The sequence below is a fragment of the Notolabrus celidotus genome, chromosome 23 (genome assembly GCF_009762535.1).
Source record: "Notolabrus celidotus isolate fNotCel1 chromosome 23, fNotCel1.pri, whole genome shotgun sequence".
In the NCBI taxonomy this organism is placed as follows: domain Eukaryota; kingdom Metazoa; phylum Chordata; class Actinopteri; order Labriformes; family Labridae; genus Notolabrus; species Notolabrus celidotus.
In genome coordinates, this window is record NC_048294.1 from 6,483,011 (window position 1) to 6,504,752 (window position 21,742).

Here is a 21,742-nt window from a genome sequence, read left to right on the forward strand (position 1 = left end):
TCTCTCTTACTTATAAAGAGAGGTTGCTACAGAAGAGAATAAGGGTCAGGCGTAAGGAAAAAGGGAGAGGGTGGATTCTGTTTTTATGGATTTTACAAAATAAAGCTGTTATGAAGTTAAATCTGAAGTATTGTTATATATGTATAAGGTAAAAACATGAGGGGAGGGATGGTTTTCTTTTACATTACAGGAAAATATCTTCTTATTTTTCAACATATGGTCTTTACTGAAAGAAAAAAATCTCCTGAGGTTTGATGTGATGCCATGTGCAGAGTTGTTAAATTCCAGGAATTTTCAAAGTTGGAAACTTTTCATGGGAATTAACAGGATTTACTAAATTGAAGGTTGGCTCTTAATAGAGAACTTAAATATAGTTGGGGAAAATAAATTTTAGTAGAATCCAGACTAAAACAACCAGATTTCATGCAAGTACAGTTGAATATCTATGCTATTCCTCAATCACATGCACATAGCACACTGCTTACTGCAGGGCTATTGAGACCACGCCTCCTACATGTACTTTTTATTTCCATGTTGAATGGGACTTTGTTGGGATTGCATTTTTGTTATTTTTTGAATGGGCTGGGTCTGAGGGATGAGTCATTTTTAACTCGACATTCATGTTTTTGTTCTTCAGTGAAATAATTAATTGTTCAATAAAACATTTAACACTTGATAAAGTTCTACTTTCAAATAAATCTGTTTTAATTGTATTATTTTAGATGGATGTCTACTTATAACATAATTTATGCTTGGATATGATACCTTTCCATTAAATTACCCTCAATTCCCAGTTGATTCCCATAAATTCCAATTTGGAATATTTCCAAAATTCCCCAGCTTAACTTCCAATGTAAATTTACTGGAAACTTTCCACCCCTTTGCAACCCTAGCCATGTAGCAAAGCTTCAGGAGCAGGACCGCACCTCAACCGCACCTCTTGTAGCACGCTTATAAATTCAAACCTATCCCTCTTTCATGGGACTTCCACCAGATCTGGGGTCCAGTCTGTCTCCGATTCGCTTCTGTCCAGGAGCTGGACCGCCGGACAGCTGGAGTCATGTGACTGAGGTTTTCCCACGGTAATCACTGAATCAAGAATTCTCCTCCTCCTCTCCTCATCCATGTTGTCTTTCTGGTCCTCTGAAAACCTCTGACCTGTTGACTCCAGGCCTGGCTCCGCTCATCATGACGGTTTGTTGTTGTAGTTAAATGAAATACGATCTGGTGATAACACAGAGTGTTTTATTCTGAAAATTAACAGGATGTTTTAATTTTGTTTTGGTGCCTGACTTCCTGTCCCGCTCCATCTGCTTTTGAGATGGATGTGTCGTGCTCCAGCATCAGAAAAAAATACGTATGCGTATCTGATCCGGAGGACTCCAACCTGCCGGATCAGAGACGCAGCCGGAACGCAACAAAGCGGATCCAGTGGAAGTTAACGCATTGACTAGAATAGAAACTTAGCAGATCCGGGGCCATGACAGATCGGAGCAAACTGGACACAGATCTGGTGGAATTTGGCCGTTCTTTCCTTTCGTTCTCACATTCTGCACTCCTCTCCCACCCCCAAATAAGCTTCCCCGAACTAACAACAGCGAGTCAAATTCAGAATCACGATACCAAATTGCACCTCGTTGATGGTGTCGCCCTTGCTTGTGAAATTTCTTATACCATGCCCATCAAATTGGAAGCTAACCTTGTTCAAACTTTGTTCTCAAAATCCCCAATAAAGTAGTTCCTCCTCTCATTTTCCTGACGCCTGGCCTGAATACTCTTCCATAGGTTCAAACATGACCCTGATTAAGTAAATGTGTATTTGCGGCTGCTGTAGAAGTACACATTACGAACTCCGTCCTCGTCACCTGAGGGGGGAAAAAAGAAAGGTTGGAGGTATTCAACAAATGGGCACACAAGCAGCGATAGAGGTGTTACTGTTACCGCTCACTTGATTGGCAGAGGAAGTTGAGGAGCTTCTCACAAGGCTGGTCATCCCACAGGAAGTGCTCTTCTCTGGCCATCGCTCCACAAGCGTTGTCGATATAATCAGGGGCGTTATTACTCTTCCATTTGGTGAAGTGCATTGGCTTTCCAGACATCCAGAACCACTCGTCTCCCATTACCATTCTGCCAAAGATATAATAAAACAGGGGGAAAGTGTAAGGGAAATTATTGTGTTGTTTAATACATGTAAATTGATTCATATGGTACCGTTCATCCCTGTGTGCTGACTATGTGTGTTTTATTTGACGGGGATTTTCACAGGACAATTAAAGCCAAATCTTAGCTCCACACAAGCCTCAATGATGCTAATGTTAGCTTGGAAGGTGTTGTTTGCTAACATCAACTAAGAACCGTAGCTATCTCAAAACAGTTGGTGGCGGGCGGCTATCCTCACGGTCATAATTCTTCTTTTTACAGATGTATGCGTGTGTGTTGTTTGGTAAAAATCTATCTAGTGTAAATATCATCAGCTCATTCAACTGAGGGCTAGCTAACATTATCGCTTACATCGTGGGTTGCCACCTTGGATTTGAGGAAAAAAGGGACACTCGACCAATTGTTTGGGGTGGAGGGCTCGGCCACTATTACCAGTTCAGACTGACCAAATGAACATAAAAATTCGGAGATAGGACACTGGTAAGCTCTGCCGCTGCAATCTTGTCTTCTTCTGGTGAACCTTTTTTGGTCATAAAAGTTGCGATGGCTGCCTGTTTTTGTTTGTTTCATACCACAGCTTGATGCTTTTTTGTTTTTGCATGGATTTCCAATGCGTTTCTCCCTTCATATTTTACAGAGATTTTCACCGGAAACAAAACGCATGTGGCATAAAATTGTCTCCCTGGGTCAGCCGTACCCATTCAAACCAGTGTTGCCAACTTAGCGACTTTTCAGACCCCTCTAGCGAATCTTTTTCCAAAAAGCGACTAGTGACTAATCTAACGACTCTTTCTGGTGTTAAATGGAGACTTTTTGAGACTGACGTGAAAGCATGTATCGCTCTTACTCTACTCAACGAGCAGTGGATGCTGCTGTGAGTCCCTCCTAGCTGCATTTTGAACAGGAGGCGTTCACCCCTCAGCATCCAGACTGCAAATGTATCACGCATGTACCAAGATATACATGGCAGCCGATATACTCTACGGAGGACTTAACACCTTCTAAGTGTAAAAATGACACTGTAAGTTAGGCTTACGTTGTAACTATCTCAGCTGGTGCAACGCCCAAAAAGTTAGTAGAGTGTAAACTTCATCCTAAATGAGAAATTACGTTCAAAGTAGGCTACGTTTGAGTTTACGCACAGCTGGTGCAACAGGCTGCTGGTGTTTTTGTTTATCATCTTTCAAAAAATGCACATGCAATTTTTAACATCATTTATGTTTGTAGCTCAAATCTCAGTTGTTCTTTGATAACACAGTAACAGCCATCAAGTTGAGAAATATTTTGTCATTTACTGATTATTTTAAAACCTTATACATTTTTTTGCTTTTTGTATGTGAGCCCTGTAAAGACAAATTGTAGATATGAAGAGTTTTTGTTCATCAAAAAAAACAAAGCTGTTCTGGAGTTCAGGTAGCTAAAGCTCCAGCTCCTGATGCTTTTATGTGTTTTGAGCAAATCCTAAAACTTAACAGGGTATTTCTATAAATGTTGAAAAATTACTAATTAAAGCTGTTGCTTGTATTTTTCTGTCAATTTCCAAATCAGTTTTAGTTTGTTGCAGCTCCCAAGCTACAGCCTGATTGTTATTCGGGTGTAGCTTCAACAGGTAAGCTGTTTACAAAGCATTCAAGCACGTCTGTCTTGGGATTGCAGCGATGCAAATGGGCAAATAAAAGGACACACAACATTTGACTTTAAGACCTGTGTCTTTTTGGGTATATACAAAGTTCATTTGAGAAATTCAAATCCTTAAGCTTTTGGACTTAGTTGAAGGAGAACCAGGACAGACATCTGCTTTTTTGGAGTAAACAAAGAAGCTGGACTTCACCCCTCCTTAGAAAGTATACAAAAAGAACAACAATGATCTCTCTAAAGCTCCAGAGCACTTGTTCTGCCTTTCAGTGCAATGTAATGAAATGATGTGACCTTAAAGATGAAAACCAGATTGGCCGTATGAGTTGTGTTTGAGTGCTTATTTATACAGATGACTCAATCTCTTAAATGTAACAATAGATTGGAGCACCTGCGCAATCCCATCCAGACATAATCTGTGGTGGGGAAAGGACTTCGGCTCAGCAGCTCCTCCACCTGGCTCTGCTCCTCCTGGCTGTGAAGGCTCAGCAGGTCCAAGTGGTGATGTCTACAGTAGAAGAGAGCGTCGGACCAGCAAAGCCTTTCTCCCACCAGCGTCACATTCCTGCCGTCCAGCAGCGTGCTCATAGTCGGGGGAGGTGGGGGGGCAGTGGGAGGAACAGTGGGAGGAACAGTGGGAGGAGGAGGAGTGGTAACATCTGGGACAGCAGAGAAACAGTGTTGTTTGGGGTCAGTTTACAAAATTCATGTTTGATATTGTATTTTTAAACAGGCTTGTCTTTGAGGGGAAGTAGCCATGGGACTCTTTGTTCCTTAATGAAAGGTGAAAAATTAAAAGCCAGGGAACTGAAGCCAAAAAAAGTCTCGGGAGTCTGTCCATATCTTATCAAGCTGTTATATTAACATCCCATTTACTGCAAGGACAATCTCATAACCCAAGTGCAATTGTCTATCACTCTCTAATGACGACATAAGCCTCTGGGAAAGGTAGCTAACTACTCTCTGGCCACCGTCTAGTGCTAAATGATTTCCATTCAAGACTTCTTTTTCAGTAAACCACATTGTTTACAGTCCAATAAGCAACTTTAGGAGTGCCTCCAGATATGTCAGCAATGAAGAGTTGCCAATTTGCGGCCTAGTGGTCTAAGCGCCCTATGTACAGAGGCTACAGTCCTCGTCACAGGGGTCGCCGGTTCGATTCCCAGCCGGTCGACCATTTCATGCATGTCTGCCCCCGCTCTCTACTCCCCACATTTCCTGTCTTTCTTCAGCTGTCCTATCAAATAAAGGCAAAAAGGCCCCAAAAAAAAAAAGAAATTCCACACCCCCTGAGTAAAGATTCTACTTCCTGATGGTTTTGTTGGATCAGTATTAATATTAGTCTGTTTCAGAACCAGATAATTCATCACAGAAGCTTTAAGCACAAGTAAAAAAGTAACATAAATGGTCAGAGTTAAAAAGTTGTCACTAATTTGAAACAGTAAAGAACCAGACATGAGTCAGAATTGGCTACTTCTCTATGATATTACTGGACATAATAATTGGACTTTACCTTCCAAAGAAGCATACACCTCCACTTCAGCCAGTTGTAAATGCTCAACTTTTGGAAGGTGCACGAACACATAGCGGCCAACCATGTCTCCACAGTGAAAGGTGTATGATGCTTTCACCTCTGAGATAGTACCACATCTAAAGGAGAACATCATGGAAGTATGTGTCAGTTATCATAAGAAAAATAGAGTTATTGAAGTTTTAATTATCGCTATCCTGAGCATTACGCTAGATGAATTTAAAGGAGTAAAATTCTATTGCATCAGGATTAATGCTGAATGATTAATTTGTTGATAAAAAACAACATGTTACCATACATGGGGTTAGCGGGGCTGTTTGTGTTCCCAATCTTGATCTGTGCCTGAGTGAGTCTTTCAGGACAACAGTCTTGTCTGTTGAAGATAGTTACAGCACGGATCCTGTGCACAGCTTTCAAGTCCACTTTCCACCAGGGAGAGCTGGTTTTGTTAGTGATGGAACAGCATTCTGAATGTACTGATCCGATTATGACAATTCCTTTTGTTATCCCGTTTATAGCTTTAGAAGCAGAAAGATTTCCATATATGGACGACTGCTGTGCTTCTCCATTTAAGGCCACATTTGCGAGAGGTTCCGCTAAAAGTGAAAAAACAACAACACAATATCAGACAATATCAGAACTCTTGAGTTGCAGAAAAACGAAGCCTATCAGTTACAGCTGTACCTGTTGGGGCGGCGTACACCTCCACTTCACACAGGTTGAGAGCAAGCCTTCCAGGGCCAATGTTCACATAGCGACCCTCCATGCTGCCTTTCTCACAGTGGAATGTTTGGGTTTGACCTGCTCGGATGTGGGAGATGGTGGCACACCTGACAGTGGAGGGAGTTTGAACTATAGTCGGGGTTACTTCTTGTTGTTGAAACAGAACATGGTCTTCAAACACAGAAAAAAGTCCCCAAAAATTTCCCCTTTATAGACTTTGATAATAAAAATTATAAACCTAGTAAATTTGGTTTTCATCCTCATGCTAAAAGAAAGCTAATTGTTAACAAATTGCTTTCCAAAATTTGCAAAAAATATTGCAATATTTGTGCTATACCAAGCCAGTATAGAACCTGCTGTTGGTGCAGTTCAATGATTCTTGAGATGCCCAATTAAATAGGTATCAATGGAGTCCTGTTATTCTCCTCTTCCCATCACCTGTTTTTCATATGCATATTTTCCCGTCCGCCAATCCCCAATCCAATACTTCCATACAGCTGGCATGTTGAAGCTTGTTCTTGGCGCACACAGACTGTCATTGTGTGCACATAGTAAATGCATGTACATATAAGTATAGTATCTCCTAACACTGATATTATGCTGATGATATTGTGCATCCCTATTTAAAGCTAGGGTTGGTAGTCAAGGAAAACTAGCATGAATTTGAATGTAGCATTTCCTCAGGACTCCGTCCGTCCCATCCCCTCGGAGTTCCTCTAAAACGGCGCCCCCGCTCACATGCACGAGCGCCGCTGATTCGCGACCATATGATCGTGACCGATTCAAAACCGGTCCTCAGCGCATCGTTTGTGTTTTGCACTACGTCAACTCATGTCTCACTCAGCGGTAAGAAAACACCAAAACATTATCATAGTGAAAGTTAAAAACACAAACAAACATGAAATGTACGCGCAGGAGGCGGGCAGAATGCCAGGACAGGATTTGATTGGTTTCATAATTCGGCTCCTGTTGGCAGGGATTGGTTGGTGTTTTCCCAGGTTTACTCCGGCTGTAGATTGTGTCTGTTTTTCGCTCTTTTTTAAGAACACATCATTTTAACCAGTATAACAAAAAGTGTATCTAAATCTGACTACCAACCCCAGCTTTAAAAGCATCAATAGATTAAAAAGTTCATTATCAGATTCTGCATGTCAGCTCCTTTAAACTCTCCTGTTCAGCCTTGTCCTCTTATAGCCAATGCATGTTTCTGAACAAATGTTTATGTACTTTTACAGAGCTTCCTCTATAAGTCCAGCTAACTGTCTGGTTGATATTCCCACCAATGGGCTGGTGATATATTATTCTGCTGCACACAAAGGAAGTGAGTCTCTGTAAGGACACACTTAAAGACTTGTATATTGATATTTCAATCACTACTAAATAAAACCGACATTGAATGCCTCATCCTCTGCATTCTTATTACCTGGGGTTGTTGTTTCCATTGTTCTCCAGCGAGTTCCCAATTCGGATCTGAGCTCCATCCAATCTCTCAGCACAGCAGTCTCCTCTATTGGTGACCCTGACAGATGTGACTGCATAAGTTTTATGCAGGTCCACCCTCCACCAGCTGTTGGAATCTGCCAATGTGTGGCTACAGAACCCATCTCTGAAGAAAGAATTGCGCCTTCCATCAATGGCCTTGGAGGCAGCAGCAGAGTTAGCTGTTGAGGACTGTACTGCGTTTCCTCTCCGTGCCAGATTGGATAAAGGATTTACTTGAAACAAAAACAGACATTGATCATGACTAGGGGTGGGAATCGAAAACCGGATCCGACTTAGAACCGGTTCCAATTGATCAATTCCATTGGAATTGTACACCTCAAATGTTATAGATTCTTCTTAACAATTAATTTCCCAGAATGACGTCATCTCACCTCACGTCACATCGCGGCACGTCGCGGTACATTGCATTATGTCACACACTCTGCGAAGCAGAACTCCTAGGTGCAAATACCTCAAATATGCTGAAGCATTTGTCAACTCGACCTTGAAGCTTGGTGTTCACGTCAGGCCAAAGTGGAGAAGGGTTCATGTGAACATGTTTGTGTCGGGGAGGCAAACCCCCGCATACCTCTCCCCGTTCGGAGTCAGGACGCTTTCCCTCAGGCTCCAGGGGCCACGTCCGGACTCACAAGGCCGAAAATGAGGCACAGAGAGCGGGTAAAATACCTCCGCGATGACCCCGGGAGGGAAAAGCGTTTTTCTTATCCAAATTCAAAGTCTTTTCCCCCAGGCTCCAGGGGCCAAGTCCGGACTCACGCAGCCGAGAATGAGGTCAACCTATTGTTCGATATGTTCAAGTTGAATATGTTCATGTTCAGTCTTGTGCAGACATAATTTTGGAAAAAGTAAAATGGTTCCTTTTGGTGCAGAAGACTGTGTGGAACTACTTTTTCCCCCTTAAAAAAATACTCAGGAATCGAAAATGGCATTGACATTGATAAAATCTTATCAATTCCCACCCCTAATCATGACAATGATGCACCAAGCTGCCCCACTCACATTGGTTTTTAACATTTTGGGCCTCAGTTTGAAGAGTCCTTGAACTTCAAGGCTTATCTTCAGTGAGTGACATGTAGGGATAGTGTATGGTTAGCAGGTAGTTACGGGGAATATAATCCAGTAGGGATAGAACCATGAAGGGGTTCTATTTCCCATAACTACCAGCTAATCATACATTATCCAGCCAATTACCCAAACTTAAGATACAAAGTATTTGGCTAAAACAAATTATGAAAAGATTATTCAAATAAATGGTGGCAAATATCACAGCTTTTAACACTGCTGCTGTCATCAAACCGTTCATGGTTTAGGTTTCTTTTTACCGACCAGTAACCTAAAGTTTGACTCGTTTGCTCCGCTTGTTGCTTGGATTGCTGGACAGGATCCGATACGAAAACGTCCCTAGCCTGTCGATTTAGCATGCTAACTGAAACGTTTAAGCCACATTGTTTCAATTTCCCCTGACCTTACGGTCTGTGGTGTCAACAAGCAGTAGCAAAATGTGCCAGGACTTTTTCCCGCGGATTGATTTGACATTTCGTGTGATCAGTTTGTCTCTTTAGAGAAAGTTAACAACCGCTGTCAAGGGGTTTTGACCAATCAGAATCAAGCATCTTACACAACCGGAAGATCAGTAAGAAAGCCGGGTAATAACCTCCATCAGGTGCCATGTCCACTGCAGCCGTTTTTACGCTGGCAGCGCCTGTTTTCTGTTCAAACCCAATGTGATTCAACCAAGGGCGTAGGTTTGATTTTTACATTGGTCGGGACGGGAATATGTTAACTTACTGTGAGCCCCATCAAACAAGTCTGCAATGCAACACTCAACTCATGTCTGAGCCTTAGACCACAGAAGTATTATTTTGTAATCCTCTTTTTGTAGCATCTTACTAAATCTGTATTATCTGAATTTCCTTTCCTCTCCTCCTCCCCTGTTCTTATAATTTAGACACTGACAGGTACTTCATTCAAAGTGTCAAGTCACTGCACCTGACAACTTGCTGCTTCCTGTTATAGCCATTTCAAAGTAAAGTTTTTTGGACTACGTAACATGAGGGGACCGTTTATTGTGAAAGATTTTTCGGAAATGAAATGTTAATCATTGAATTAGCTTAACTTCGATTAGCAGTGGCCTTCGGGTGTTATATTATTTACATTTCTTCATCTTGCCTCAAGTCAGAGCTACAGCCATCAATCCTACACGTTTTGGACTTTAGAAAACCGAGTGTTAACACACTTTGAAGAAGGTAGAGCCGTAGTTACAGATGAAAATCCTTGCAGTGCAAGCTGCAGAGCTCTGCTTCTGTTTGATGAGCGTGGCTCTGTTCTCCTGAAGTGTTGTACCTTTGCGCCGCCCCACAGTTTGGGAAGCACTGGCCTAGGGGGCTAAACCAGCCAAAAGGATTTAACCCTTTATGTGTCGCATGAAGCGCATTTTTTTGCCCTTCAACCTTATTATTGGTGGGGACATTTCAGCCATCGCTTGAGATTGGTAGGGACACGTTCCCACGGTCCATACGCAATTCTACGCCACTGGATTCAGCATTTCCAGCGCTGATTTCTAGTGTCTGCTGGTTTTGTTGCAGCACTCACAGTTGAAAGAAGTTAATCTTTTGGAACACCACTACGCTCATCAATGTCACCTCCTGACCCCCGGCCAATCAGAATCAAGTAGGGGTCTGAAAGGCTAGGAGTGGAATGTCAACAACAATGGCTGAGGTCCGTGCGGAGGAGAAAAGTTATGACACTCTTTTTTTCGAGGTACAGTTTCAGAGTTTAGAGCTGCTGCTGCTGCTCTGACGCGATTCCTATCGATAGTTTTTACATTTTCTTGTTGAAATGCCATTGAATGAAAGCAGGTATGAAGCATACAGAGCATTTTAAAACAGAGCGGAAGTCATGACTTAGGGAAGCAGAAGTGCCGCAGGACTTTCGTAACCTAGCGGCAGTAAACGCTGGTGAGAAGCGCTCTGACATTGAAGTTGTGGCTGCTCCTAGTGCTAAAACAATGGCGGCAGTGGACACGGCACCTTACCATCCTCCGAATGGAACACTTCGACTTCACAGAGAGTAAGAGTCCTCTCTGCTCCTCGCAGTAACACAGTGACATAGCGTCCCTCCAGTCCGCTACATGAGATGTAGACTGTGTGTCCTTCGGGAATGTGAGGGATGACTCCACATCTGTGAGTGAAAAAAGGGAGTGTGAGGAGAGCAATATTTTTTACTTGTCCCAATGGGGGAGGTTTTGTCATGTTATGTCAAGCTTTCGCACCTGAAATTTTTAGCGTCATTGATCTTCAACGAGAGTCCAATCCAGATTTCAGCATTGTCGAGCCTCTCTGCGACTTTATCTCTGTTTGTTACCATTACAGCAGTGACTTTGTACACATCCTGCAGTTCTACCCTCCACCAGGGGTTTGACTCTTTTTTAGTGTGGGCGCAGAATCCATTTTCATATCTCGGGTCACGGTTTCCATCAACCGCCTTTTCAGCAGTACCAGTGTAGATTGATGAGGACTGCTCTGCTTTTCGACCCAGGGCCACATTTTCCAGAAGAACACCTTATTCGCAAAAAACTATCCATTAGACAAAAAATATATAAAACACACATACAACAAAGGGCATTGAGGGAAAAAAACAGTTTACCTTCCAGTGTTCCCCATGTCAGCATGAGGGAGAGGCCTGTTGAGCGATTCAACAACACAGAAGTTTAAATGAAAGTGCTTGATTTTCACTCAGTCATAAATGATACAGGCAATCATTATGTGTTATTTTTTTATACACAGAATATGTAATATATGATTTAACAGAAACATCAGCATGAAGGCGGACATGAATTGAAATCCGGGTAACCAAATTGTTACAAACAAAAAAAGGCAAAACAATATAAAACAAAAGAATGCAGACCAGGAATAAGTTGTGTCTCTAACCTGTTTTTTTATTATGATATTAGATCACTAGGGAATTACATCTTTATCAGATAACTACTTCATGAAGTCCAGGCCAGGTGGAAAAATGTAACCTGTATAATGCAGTTTTCTGGAGGCTTCAATTTTAAGTTGTAGGGCCAGGGCGTAAAATGAACACCCGCCAAGTATGTAAAGCAAAAACACACACCCGCCAGTGGCCGATGGAAAATTTTGTATTGCATGTGAGGTTTTGTTTTCTTACTTTCACCCATTTCTGCCGACTGTCAGGCTATTTTGACCCTCGCGGCGCGCTGAACTTGTGTTGTGATTTGGTACGTTTGGTACAACATTTTCTGCATATGTTAAGAATGCAAACAGAAGTATAATGCTGATACAATTAAATCATTCAACGATCCAAAACAACAATATGATTTACCCCAAACGCAATTCTGGAGATATCTCCAACTACCACATTTGTTGCAAAAGCTCTTTGGGTCAAGTATACAATCTCCAAAGTCAGCGGATAAGTTAAATAAAATTATAAAGGTATTGGGGGAAGGTCATGAAGCCGCTAAATATTATAGGATGCTCATGGATTATGGAGGAGTTAACATTGTCACAGCCCTTAAAATTTCCTGGGAAAGAGATTTAGGGGTAACATATGATGAGCAAGAGTGGCATAAGATTGTCGGTCATTTTCGAATAATGTCAAGGGATCTGAGGGTGAGGCTGATCCAATTTAAAATTCTACACCCCAAGTAGGCTCTTTGGACTTGGCTTAAAGGATTCGCCTACTTGCTGGAAGTGTGGCGTAGGTGAAGGAACCCTGGTACATGTACTTTGGTCGTGCCCCATGATTAATCAGTATTGTTAATGTTGTAAAAAGGCAATTTGTACTGTGTCCTAAGCTCTACATTTTAGGAGATGCTACAGTTTCATCTGCTTTCTCAAAACCACTTTTGTTTTTGTAAAATAAAAATTGAAAGTCCTAAAAAAAATAATAATAATGCAAAGAGAAAAAAACATTAATGTTTGGACTTAACTGTCAGGGAAAATGTTATTTCATGTGATTAATGACAACATAGCTGGCTAGGGTTCAGATGTTAATGTGAAGTAAAATGTTAAGTGCAATGTTAATTTGACCTTCACATATAGGCTGATAAGAACACCATTGCAATGAATGTGCAACCTATTGTCAAATCTGAGGAGCATTTTGTGTTCAGCTGTTTGATAAATTAGTTTTTAATTCAATAAAATAATCATTAATTTTTACACTTTGTGTCCACATGTAATAACAGGGTAATAAGCAGGGGTAATAAGCAGGATAATGTATAGTGAGCTGGTCATTATGGCAAGTAGAATCGGGGGTTCTATTTTGCAGAACAGCCTGCTCACTTTGCATCACCCCTTACTTGTATTTGTAGTAGTAGACAGATTCACTAAAAAAATTAGATGGTGATGATGTTAAAGTTCTTTCCAAGATGGCAGTAAACACAATTTCAAAGCCTAAATATTGGAGCTAGCTGTTTATCATCACCTTGTTTGTACATTTTCCTGCTCATCTTTGGCAGAAAAACAATAAATAAAAACACAATGAAGCTTTACATCATCAGATTTTGGTTCCATATATTTCCTTGGTAATTTCATGGATTGAACATAAAGGATCTTAACATGAAAGAATATAATCGAAACAAACCGATCTATTTAATTAATTATAAACTAATAAATAGTGGATGTAGTAAGACTCTGGACTCACCCCTTAGGATCCAGATGTACTGACTCCCATTCATCGCTTTGGAATCAAGCAGAGTCAGGGTTAAAACGATCTTTAAAAAAAAAGACAATCAAGACAGATTCATGCTCGCGACTTTGCAGACAGACTGTCTTTGTTGTTGTCCTTTGAGCGTTACCAATTAAATAGTGTATTGGTTAGTTTGCCTTGATACATGAGATCATGTAAATTTAGGGTCTTAAATGTTTGCATGCAGACCAAAACACCGAAAAGGACGATGTAAACAACTCTTTTGTTTAACCAACAAGGGAGAAAAAATACTATTTGCATTTAGGAACAATTATTTATTTACGTATACATTATTTTGACATTTAAATTTACAATTTATGTCACACTGGTGTAACACACATGAAAAATAAAGTTTAAAAATTTTTTTTTTTTACAATTTCTAGTAGCTTATAGTAGATTACTTGCGCACCATAATGATGTTGATTATTCAGTGTCTTATAATGGGAATTGAAAGATTGAATTAAAAAAAAGACAAGAGCTGCAATAAACACGTTGCAAAAATCGTAATTTATTGCAATATATTCTAGAATTTTTAATGTACTTCTTACCTGTACTAGACTTTTAGACTTTAACGAAATGTATGTGTTTGAAAAAAAAAGTGATGAATACATGTTGACAGGAAGAGCGAGACAATGCCATTTCCGGCGGCCACTTTGGTTTAACATATATTTTAAATATAGATTTTTTTAATTAAGATACTTTTAATTTGTAATGGCACATTTATTTAGTCAAAGCCACTCAACTTCAGTTGGTTGAGAATACCTAAAGCGAGTGCTAGAAAAATGTTTTTTGAAACATTTTTTTAACTTTTTAAAAACTGAGTTTTTGCAAATGAACGCTTAATTTGTATTTTTTTTAATATACAACAAGATGAAAGAAGTGATTGTTACCCTAGCTACATCTGATTTAAGAGTGGGTAGTGGGACTGATTTAGTTTACTGTCTCCTCCAACAGATGTTCTACTTTTGGAAATCTTATGTAAGTAAGTAAGTAAGTAAGTAAGTAAATTGTATTTAGTATAGCATCTTTCACAGAATAAAATCACAAAGTGCTTCACAGGACAATATCCAACACATTAAAAGAAACAGACCATAGCATAAATAAAACATTAGTCTGAACACAGTGAGTCGAAGGCCTGTTTAAATAAATGTTTCTTCACAAGTTTTTTAAAGGCGACAACAGAGACAGCTGAACGAACATTTACAGGAAGAGCGTTCCACAATGTCGGTGCCACTACTTCAAAAGCACGGTCACCTTTTGTTCTTAGACGAGCTCGAGGGACAACCAGCAAGCCCTGGTCAGAAGACCTGAGTGACCTACTGGTGAGGTAGGGGTGGAGCAGGTCGGCGATGTATTCAGGAGCCTGACCAAGCAGAGCTCTGTACACAAAAACGAGAACTTTAAAATGAATCCTAAATTTAACTGGAAGCCAATGCAGGGAAGATAGAATCGGAGTGATGTGGGTTGTCCGGCTGGACTTGGTCAACAGCCTTGTATGTATGTAAGTCAAAGGATTTTAGATTCTAAAAGTATTTATAGAAGTATTTTATATATTAAAAAAAAACTTTGTGGAATCACAAATCTTTACATTTTGTTACACATTTCAGTCATGTGTATCTTCCTTTGATGTTTTAATACTTTCCTGTTCAGTTAAGGAAAGTTATCGTTGTCAGATCATATCCATTCCTTTCATTTTCCCAGGGCGCTTCAGCAAAGGCTGTGTGCAGAAGTGCTTCTGGAAGCCGACCAACAAGCTATTAGGTAAATCAAACTTTTACCAAATCCTGTCAGCAGTACAGCAAACATTTTGTTTTACCAATGAAAGCTGTAAGTGAAGTTGTTTGTTCTTGTTTTAATAAAAATATATTTAGTTTGTATAGAACAGCCGCAAAAATTGACTCATTGGACCCCCCTGCAGCGGAAGTTGTCATCTTGGTTGTTTACAAAAAGGCTTGAGTGATGCTCTTGTGTCGTCATCTAATAGAGCCCACCCCATTTCTAAGTAAAGGGCTATGATTGGTCCGTTAAATTTGAGATTGGTGGGAAACTGTTTTGGTTTGGTTGACAGCGGTTCCAGACCAAGTGGCAACCTCCGGTCTCAAACTATGAAGCCCATGCAGAAGTGTTATAAACTGCAATTCATGGAGAATCCACTTGAGGCTGGCTGCAGGAACACAAGAAACCACATACACACCAATTCAAAAAAGACGATTTTTACAGCATTAATAAACATGTTTACAGCCTGGTTCAAAAAACGGCTTGGCTACAGTAGCTAATCTTTGTATCGGCACACACTGTGCGGGGGGTGAATTTTTTTCTAACGCGACGGTTCAGAAGATATTAAAGTTACAAGTTTTTGCCCAAATAAGGACATGACTGACTTGACTCCCGGATAGGAACACATAGCTGTTGGCTAGGAGGCTCAAACCCCGCCCCTCTACGTCACACTCTGCATGGTTGATTTCCGCATTTCCAATATGGCTGCCGCCGTCGATTGGCTTCAAAGCAGCGCTCAGGAACAGATGGGTGACGTCAAGGATACTACATCCATATTTTATAGTCTATGTTCCAGACCCACCTGAGAGCAAAAATGAATATGAGCTGGCTGATGGGTCTGGCGACACCAGGCTAACTGAACTGTGCTGTTGCTTAAAACTATCTCCATGAGTTTCAAATTGAAAAAGTTAAGGGAAACCATAAAGATAGATTCTGCCAAAAAAAAAACCGACCAGATTCCACAAAATATCATCTAGACTTGTTGGCATTAAATATTTATTTCAAAAATACAAAAAAAAAAACTTCAATATAATTCAACGTGCAAAAGTTTCATCTACATTTGGTATCATGTCAGGCATTCCTAACAAGTGAAACCTCAAAAGCATTTGTACGTACACATAAACATCTGCACACATGAAATATCAGCCAATGAAGGCTTCATTAAAACTATTGTCCAGGTATCAACAACATACATTCTCATACAAACAACCAATGTTATATTATTAACATAATTCAAAAACCCATATCTGCCATGTATCTATCATGGTCCTTCATAAGGGTACTTCTACATATTCAAACGGCGTACTTAATAAGAGTTATAGCAACATTTTCTTCATTAGTTCCAAAGCCATTGAAAAAAAAAGGTTGGGACAGACATGTGTTGAATTTTGTGACTTGATGGCACCGGAAGTCACAGCAAAGTAACCAACTTTAGGGCTTGAAGGTAACCAGACCCCAAACTTAACATTTGCATTTGCTGACATCTCCTGGTGAGGACAAGGCACTGTTTCATTTGGTTCAATTTTGATGGATTGGTAGGTCTTAATTGTTGTTGGGTTTTTTTTGCATTTAACTGGTTTTAGCAATTTAAAGATTAACTCATGTCTGGAACAGACAGTCATTTACTATAGCACAGAATAACTCGGGGCATAAATGTAAGAGTTCCATGGTAAATAAAAAACATGTCAATAAATCAAAAAGTCTTAGAATGTGTTTGTTAGAACCCTTAAGAGATGTGTAAGCAGTCAGATGATTAAAAGTGACAACCCGCCACCTTTTCTTCTTTCAACTGCAGTGAGCTGACACAGAACAAAGCATGATGCAAAAAAAAATCTGGGATTCATTGCGTGTATGCAGTAGCACATGCATATGTATAGGGAGGTCTTATCCAGACTAATGAAGTCTTTAGTTTCCTCATAGCATGGCCAGACAGAGCACTCCCAGAGTGATCAGCAGAGCTGTAGAGGACGAGAATGGCAAAGGAGAAAATATGATTAGGCATACAACCAAATTTTATTCCTGGGATTTTTCTGGATGCATCGTCAACTAAGGGAATTACCATATCTCTTATGCTCACCTTGTACGAATGACTGCTGGAGTACAATGGCATGGCTAGTAGTAGCCGGAGTGGAGGTGGTGTTAACCTGGTTGGTGACTGTGGCGTTAGGATTTCCCAGGTCAACAGGAGCGCTGCTTAATCTGGTGTTTGGGGTTCCAAGAGCACCAGTACCTGAAAGCGCAGGGAAAATAATTTTATTATCATGTTATAAACATTGTACTCTCTTTGATAGCGATTGTGACAGTAGACTTCGTTGACTATCAAAAAGTTCACATTAAATGTCTGTAATTCTTATTTTTCAGCTTACTGCTGTTAAAAGCTCCAGTGCTGATTCCAAGTGCGAAAGTTGGAGCTCTTGTTGTTACGGTTGGTAGGGTGGCAGCAAAGGTACACTGGATTTTATTTCCATTCACACTGCCTTTCACATTGTTTACGTTCAGCTAAAGAAGAAAGACAGATGCCATTAATAACAATGATTATTGCAAGAGAAGTCAAGAAGAAAAGAAAAAAACAGGAGAGATGACTCTGCCCATTATTTTCATTTGAAACAGTCCAAGTAAAGTAGAACTGACGTTTTGTTTTGTCAGCTGTCCATTGTTGAGGAAGGCACCAAAGAATTGTACAACGCCATTGTTGTTTGCACAGACGTAGGTTTGGTCGTTCCCTCCCTGTAGACACAACCAGAAATTGTCAATACAATGTGTTTGCAAAGATGTCTCTAAACAAACTGTAGCTGTAGGTTAGACTGGAAGGTACTTTCATGTGTAGGTGAGTGACAAAACCTGACTTACCAGTGTGGAGTCAGGTGATACGGTGCTAGCGATGTAGCCGTTTGAATCTCCTGAGAGCTCGAAATCAAAGTTTTGACCACTCTGCCTCCTGGCAGACAGAAAGAAACAAGATCCTGTCGCTGGGTTGCACTCAGAAGGCTCGGCTGCACAGAGCTTGTTAGTTCCACAATCTGTTCTACTAAGAGGAGTCTGCAAAGGAGAAGGAGAAGTAGGTTTGGAATTTGCACTCTATACGGTTCAACATCATCAATAAAAGTCATCTTACTCGATTCTACTGAGTTCCATTAAACTTCATCACTCACCGTAAGTGTTGTCACTGTGGTGTTGGCCTGAAGTGGGGCTGCTGTAGTGGCTGCGACCGTAGTTGCTGCTTTCGTTGTGGCTGCGACCGTAGTTGCTGCTTTCGTTGTGGCTGCGACCGTAGTTGCTGCTTTCGTTGTGGCAATGACCGTAGTTGCTGCTTTCGTTGTGGCTGCGACCGTAGTTGCTGCTTTCGTTGTGGCTGCGACCGTAGTTGCTGCTTTCGTTGTGGCTGCGACCGTAGTTGCTGCTTTTGTTGTGGCCATGACCGTAGTTGCTGCTTTCGTTGTGGCAATGACCGTAGTTGCTGCTTTTGTTGTGGCCATGACCGTAGTTGCTGCTTTCGTTGTGGCTGGGACCGTAGTTGCTGCTTTCGTTGTGGCTGCGGCCGTAGTTGCTGCTTTCGTTGTGGCTGCGGCCGTAGTTGCTGCTTTCGTTGTGGCTGCGGCCATAGTTGTTGCTTTCGTTGTGGCTGCGGCCATAGTTGTTGCTTTCGTTGTGGCTGCGGCCATAGTTGTTGCTTTAGTTGTGGCTGCGGCCATAGTTGTTGCTTTAGTTGTGGCTGCGGCCATAGTTGTTGCTTTCGTTGTGGCTGCGGCCATAGTTGTTGCTTTCGTTGTGGCTGCGGCCATAGTTGTTGCTTTTGTTGTGGGTGCGACCGTAGTTGCTGCTTTTGTTGTAGTTGCGACTGTAGTTGCTGCTTTTGTTGTGGGTGCGACCGTAGTTGCTGCTTTTGTTGTAGTTGCGACTGTAGTTGCTGCTTTCGTTGTGGGTGCGACTGTAGTTGCTGCTTTCGTTGTGGGTGCGACCGTTGTGGTTTGAGCATCAGTGTGTGTAGATATTGAGACAAGTGCCACAAACAGGACGGTGAAGACAAGTTTTGCGTCCATACCTAGGGTTGGTAGGGGGAATATGTTAAAAAATACATTCTTGAAACTAATCAGTTTTTATACTTTTTGTATTAGGAGAGACTGTGGTAGGAACGATCAAAGATTGTTAGCAAAATACTAATGGATTTCAACAACCAAACTCAGTTCACAAAGTTTTGCAAACATAGTGTTAATCAACATTTTTAGTGGTGATGTTCAGTCGATGTTTGATGCTGGGTTGGTGAGATCCTGGGATACTTTAATTGGCTTTCAATTAATGTGTCTGAATAACTCCATCAGGGATGGGTGATGTTTATGACCAGACTAGAAAGTAAAATAAAATACTCATTCATTCTCATTAATTTGTTCATTACCAAGAGGACCCATATTTTGTGTTACACCTTTGATAAACTTTGAAGGTGAAACGTCATCTATATTTTTCAAACCAAGCCAAGCCATAGTTCACATAATCAGGAAACTTTGAAATATGGAGCCTCAGCATGTAGTTCATCATTGAGCATTCAATATAGAGCAAATTCACAACAAGCATTATTTTTAATTGAGCAAAATTGTAAATAATTGCTGGTTCAGTTGACATTCTTGTATTTGTTTCTAGGTTATTTTAGGTGTCTGGGTTTTTGACTGTCGGTTGGGATTGAAGAGTTAATTTGAAGATTGCAAATATTGTTACTTTTTAACCACAATCAGTGGTTCAAAGATTTTTCACTTTGTACAAACTAAATAAAAATTTTGGTGACAGTACCACACTGAGAGGTCATCTGTTGTCGTGAAACAGTTAATCAATACCTATAATTTAACAAAACACACACTCCTCGAAGACAAATGGTTGAATTTGTGCATAATATTAATTTGAAATGTTTCTGGTTATAATTATGAATGTGAAAATATTAATCTAAAATGACATTGTTCCTAAGATGCATAACTTGGTCTTGAATTTTTTTCCTGTTTGAAAATTATTTATTAACCTTGTTTCTATTTAATATAAGAATTGATTTACATATCATAAAGTCATTTCACATTTTTATAAAATGTTATGAAACAATTGGCAAAAATTGCAAAATCTAGCCTTCAAGACAAAATGTTCACAAAAGAATGAACCTGTACAAGATTACTATTGAAACTTGGAAACTTCTCCAAAAGTAACATATGAACAAATATGAATATCTTATACACTTTTTGAACCTACCTGCAGATGATCTTGTCTGTAGTACCAGTGATGGGTGAAAATTGCCAAGAAGCAACGTTGCTGATCCTTGATATGAAGGTCCGGTTCAGTTCCTAATCAGGTGTGACACTGCTGATGCTCCTAACAGAATTCCAGGTGAGGATGTGACACCTGTTTGCTCAGTGTCACTATTTAAACTAAGAGGCAGGGTAGAGTCAGGATATGAGATGCAAAAAAAAACCCAAAAAAACTCTGACATCATCAGCAATGTTTCTAGAGGGAGGGGCCAGGTGGAAAATCAGGGTTTAAGGGCGTGTGATGAGAACGTAATGGGAATTTTGCCATGTCACTGTACATTGAAGCCTCTTTGTTTCTACTGAAGTTAGGTTTCAAACTCTCTCTTTTCCTGCAAAGCCCACAATGCCTGTAACTCACCTGACTCACTTGATGATGACAAGGAAAGAAACTTTAAAGGAAAAAGAATGACGCGCTATACTAAGCTTAAGATATGTTAAGTATGTACACAGATACCGTATATGTCTGAAAAACACTTTACATTAGGCAGTAATATGTGTCTTTAATTAAAAATTAAACTCTTCTCTTAAGGCCATTTCCAAGAATAGTTCAAGTACCTTCTAGTCATGAAATATTCAACACGTTCCATCGAAGTATCACCCGTTTCATGAGGGGGGGTGCAACTTAAACAAACTTTGTCCAGCTTGTGAATTGTTTTATGGTCCAGACCTTTGATGGTTTTTACCAAAAACTCAGTGTTATTGTATTATCAGTACATTTTCATCTAATAATAATAATAACTGATATTTATATAGCGCCTTTTAAGAAACCCAAGGTCACACAGGGTCAGGTAGGGGGGTCTGGGGGGTAGTTGGGGATATCTAATGGGGAAAGGCCTTGAGGAAAAGGTTCATTTTGACTGCTTTCTTCAAACTGTCCAGGGTTGGGGGCGCTGCACATGTTGGGAGGGAGAGAGTTCCACAGAGTGGGGGGCTGCCACACTGAATGCTCTGTCCCCGAAGGTCCGCAGCTTAGTCCGGGGGGGATGGAGAGGAGACCCAGGTCCAAAGACCTTAGGTTCCAGGATGGAGTGTGTTGGTTAGAGGAGGTCAGCCAGGTATTGGGGGAGTGAGGGCATCCAGGGATTTGTAAGTGAGGAGGAGGAGCTTATAGGTGATGCAGTACTTTAAGATAAGATACTCCTTTATTCGTCCCACAACGGGGAAATTCTTGGAGTTACAGCAGTGAACAAAAAGGTGTACAGTAAAAGAATTTCAACAAGAATATATATATTAAAAAAAAGTCCATCAGAGACGACGGCTTGGCCATAATTCTCCTGTCAGCCACCACCTCCACAGGGTCCAGGACTGAGCTGGCCTTCTTCACCAGTGTGTTCAGTCTTGCTCTCCTGTATCCTGTCCACCCACAGCAGGTGAAATCCTTCCAATGTGGCGTTCGTGCACGGTGTTAGCTCTGTTAGCATGA

At 40.7% G+C, this 21,742-nt stretch overlaps 3 protein-coding genes across 3 annotated transcripts; all 3 read right to left on the minus strand.

The window, feature by feature from the left end:
* Positions 1-1,430: 1,430 nt before the first annotated feature.
* LOC117807778 (pentraxin fusion protein-like) lies at positions 1,431-7,829 on the minus strand. Its single transcript, XM_034677183.1, has 7 exons — positions 7,473-7,829; positions 6,011-6,156; positions 5,625-5,922; positions 5,309-5,445; positions 4,187-4,454; positions 1,949-2,127; positions 1,431-1,865 (listed from the first exon to the last, which is right to left on the minus strand). Exons 2-7 carry the CDS (start codon positions 6,090-6,092, stop codon positions 1,804-1,806), a joined length of 1,026 nt encoding a protein of 341 aa, XP_034533074.1. The 5' UTR covers positions 6,093-6,156; positions 7,473-7,829; the 3' UTR covers positions 1,431-1,803.
* A 2,722-nt stretch (positions 7,830-10,551) lies between these two features.
* LOC117807779 (fucolectin-like) lies at positions 10,552-13,250 on the minus strand. The gene is made up of 4 exons (XM_034677184.1): positions 13,217-13,250; positions 11,198-11,233; positions 10,824-11,112; positions 10,552-10,732 (listed from the first exon to the last, which is right to left on the minus strand). Exons 1-4 carry the CDS (start codon positions 13,248-13,250, stop codon positions 10,552-10,554), a joined length of 540 nt encoding a protein of 179 aa, XP_034533075.1.
* A 2,766-nt stretch (positions 13,251-16,016) lies between these two features.
* Positions 16,017-20,405, minus strand: si:cabz01007794.1 (salivary glue protein Sgs-3). The gene is made up of 7 exons (XM_034676786.1): positions 20,264-20,405; positions 18,190-19,079; positions 17,888-18,076; positions 17,669-17,764; positions 17,404-17,536; positions 17,115-17,267; positions 16,017-16,995 (listed from the first exon to the last, which is right to left on the minus strand). The coding sequence occupies exons 2-7, from the start codon at positions 19,075-19,077 to the stop codon at positions 16,952-16,954; spliced, it is 1,503 nt and encodes a 500-aa protein (XP_034532677.1). The 5' UTR covers positions 19,078-19,079; positions 20,264-20,405; the 3' UTR covers positions 16,017-16,951.
* Positions 20,406-21,742: the final 1,337 nt, after the last annotated feature.

What these genes read in the sequence shown, in the direction of transcription:
- si:cabz01007794.1 (XM_034676786.1), bottom strand. Translation starts at nt 19,077, where the DNA reads ATGGACGCAAAACTTGTCTTCACCGTCCTGTTTGTGGCACTTGTCTCA. An exon ending in CCACAGTGACAACACTTACG is followed by an intron (nt 18,077 to 18,189) that starts GTGAGTGATGAA and finishes TCTCCTTTGCAG; the next exon opens with ACTCCTCTTAGTAGAACAGA. An exon ending in GACAGCTGACAAAACAAAAC is followed by an intron (nt 17,537 to 17,668) that starts GTCAGTTCTACT and finishes TTTCTTCTTTAG; the next exon opens with CTGAACGTAAACAATGTGAA.
- LOC117807779 (XM_034677184.1), bottom strand. Translation starts at nt 13,250, where the DNA reads ATGAATGGGAGTCAGTACATCTGGATCCTAAGGG. An exon ending in GTACATCTGGATCCTAAGGG is followed by an intron (nt 11,234 to 13,216) that starts GTGAGTCCAGAG and finishes ATCGCTCAACAG; the next exon opens with GCCTCTCCCTCATGCTGACA. An exon ending in AATGACGCTAAAAATTTCAG is followed by an intron (nt 10,733 to 10,823) that starts GTGCGAAAGCTT and finishes TTTCACTCACAG; the next exon opens with ATGTGGAGTCATCCCTCACA.
- LOC117807778 (XM_034677183.1), bottom strand. Translation starts at nt 6,092, where the DNA reads ATGGAGGGTCGCTATGTGAACATTGGCCCTGGAAGGCTTGCTCTCAAC. An exon ending in AACAGCCCCGCTAACCCCAT is followed by an intron (nt 5,446 to 5,624) that starts GTATGGTAACAT and finishes GTTCTCCTTTAG; the next exon opens with ATGTGGTACTATCTCAGAGG. An exon ending in GGTGTATGCTTCTTTGGAAG is followed by an intron (nt 4,455 to 5,308) that starts GTAAAGTCCAAT and finishes CTGCTGTCCCAG; the next exon opens with ATGTTACCACTCCTCCTCCT.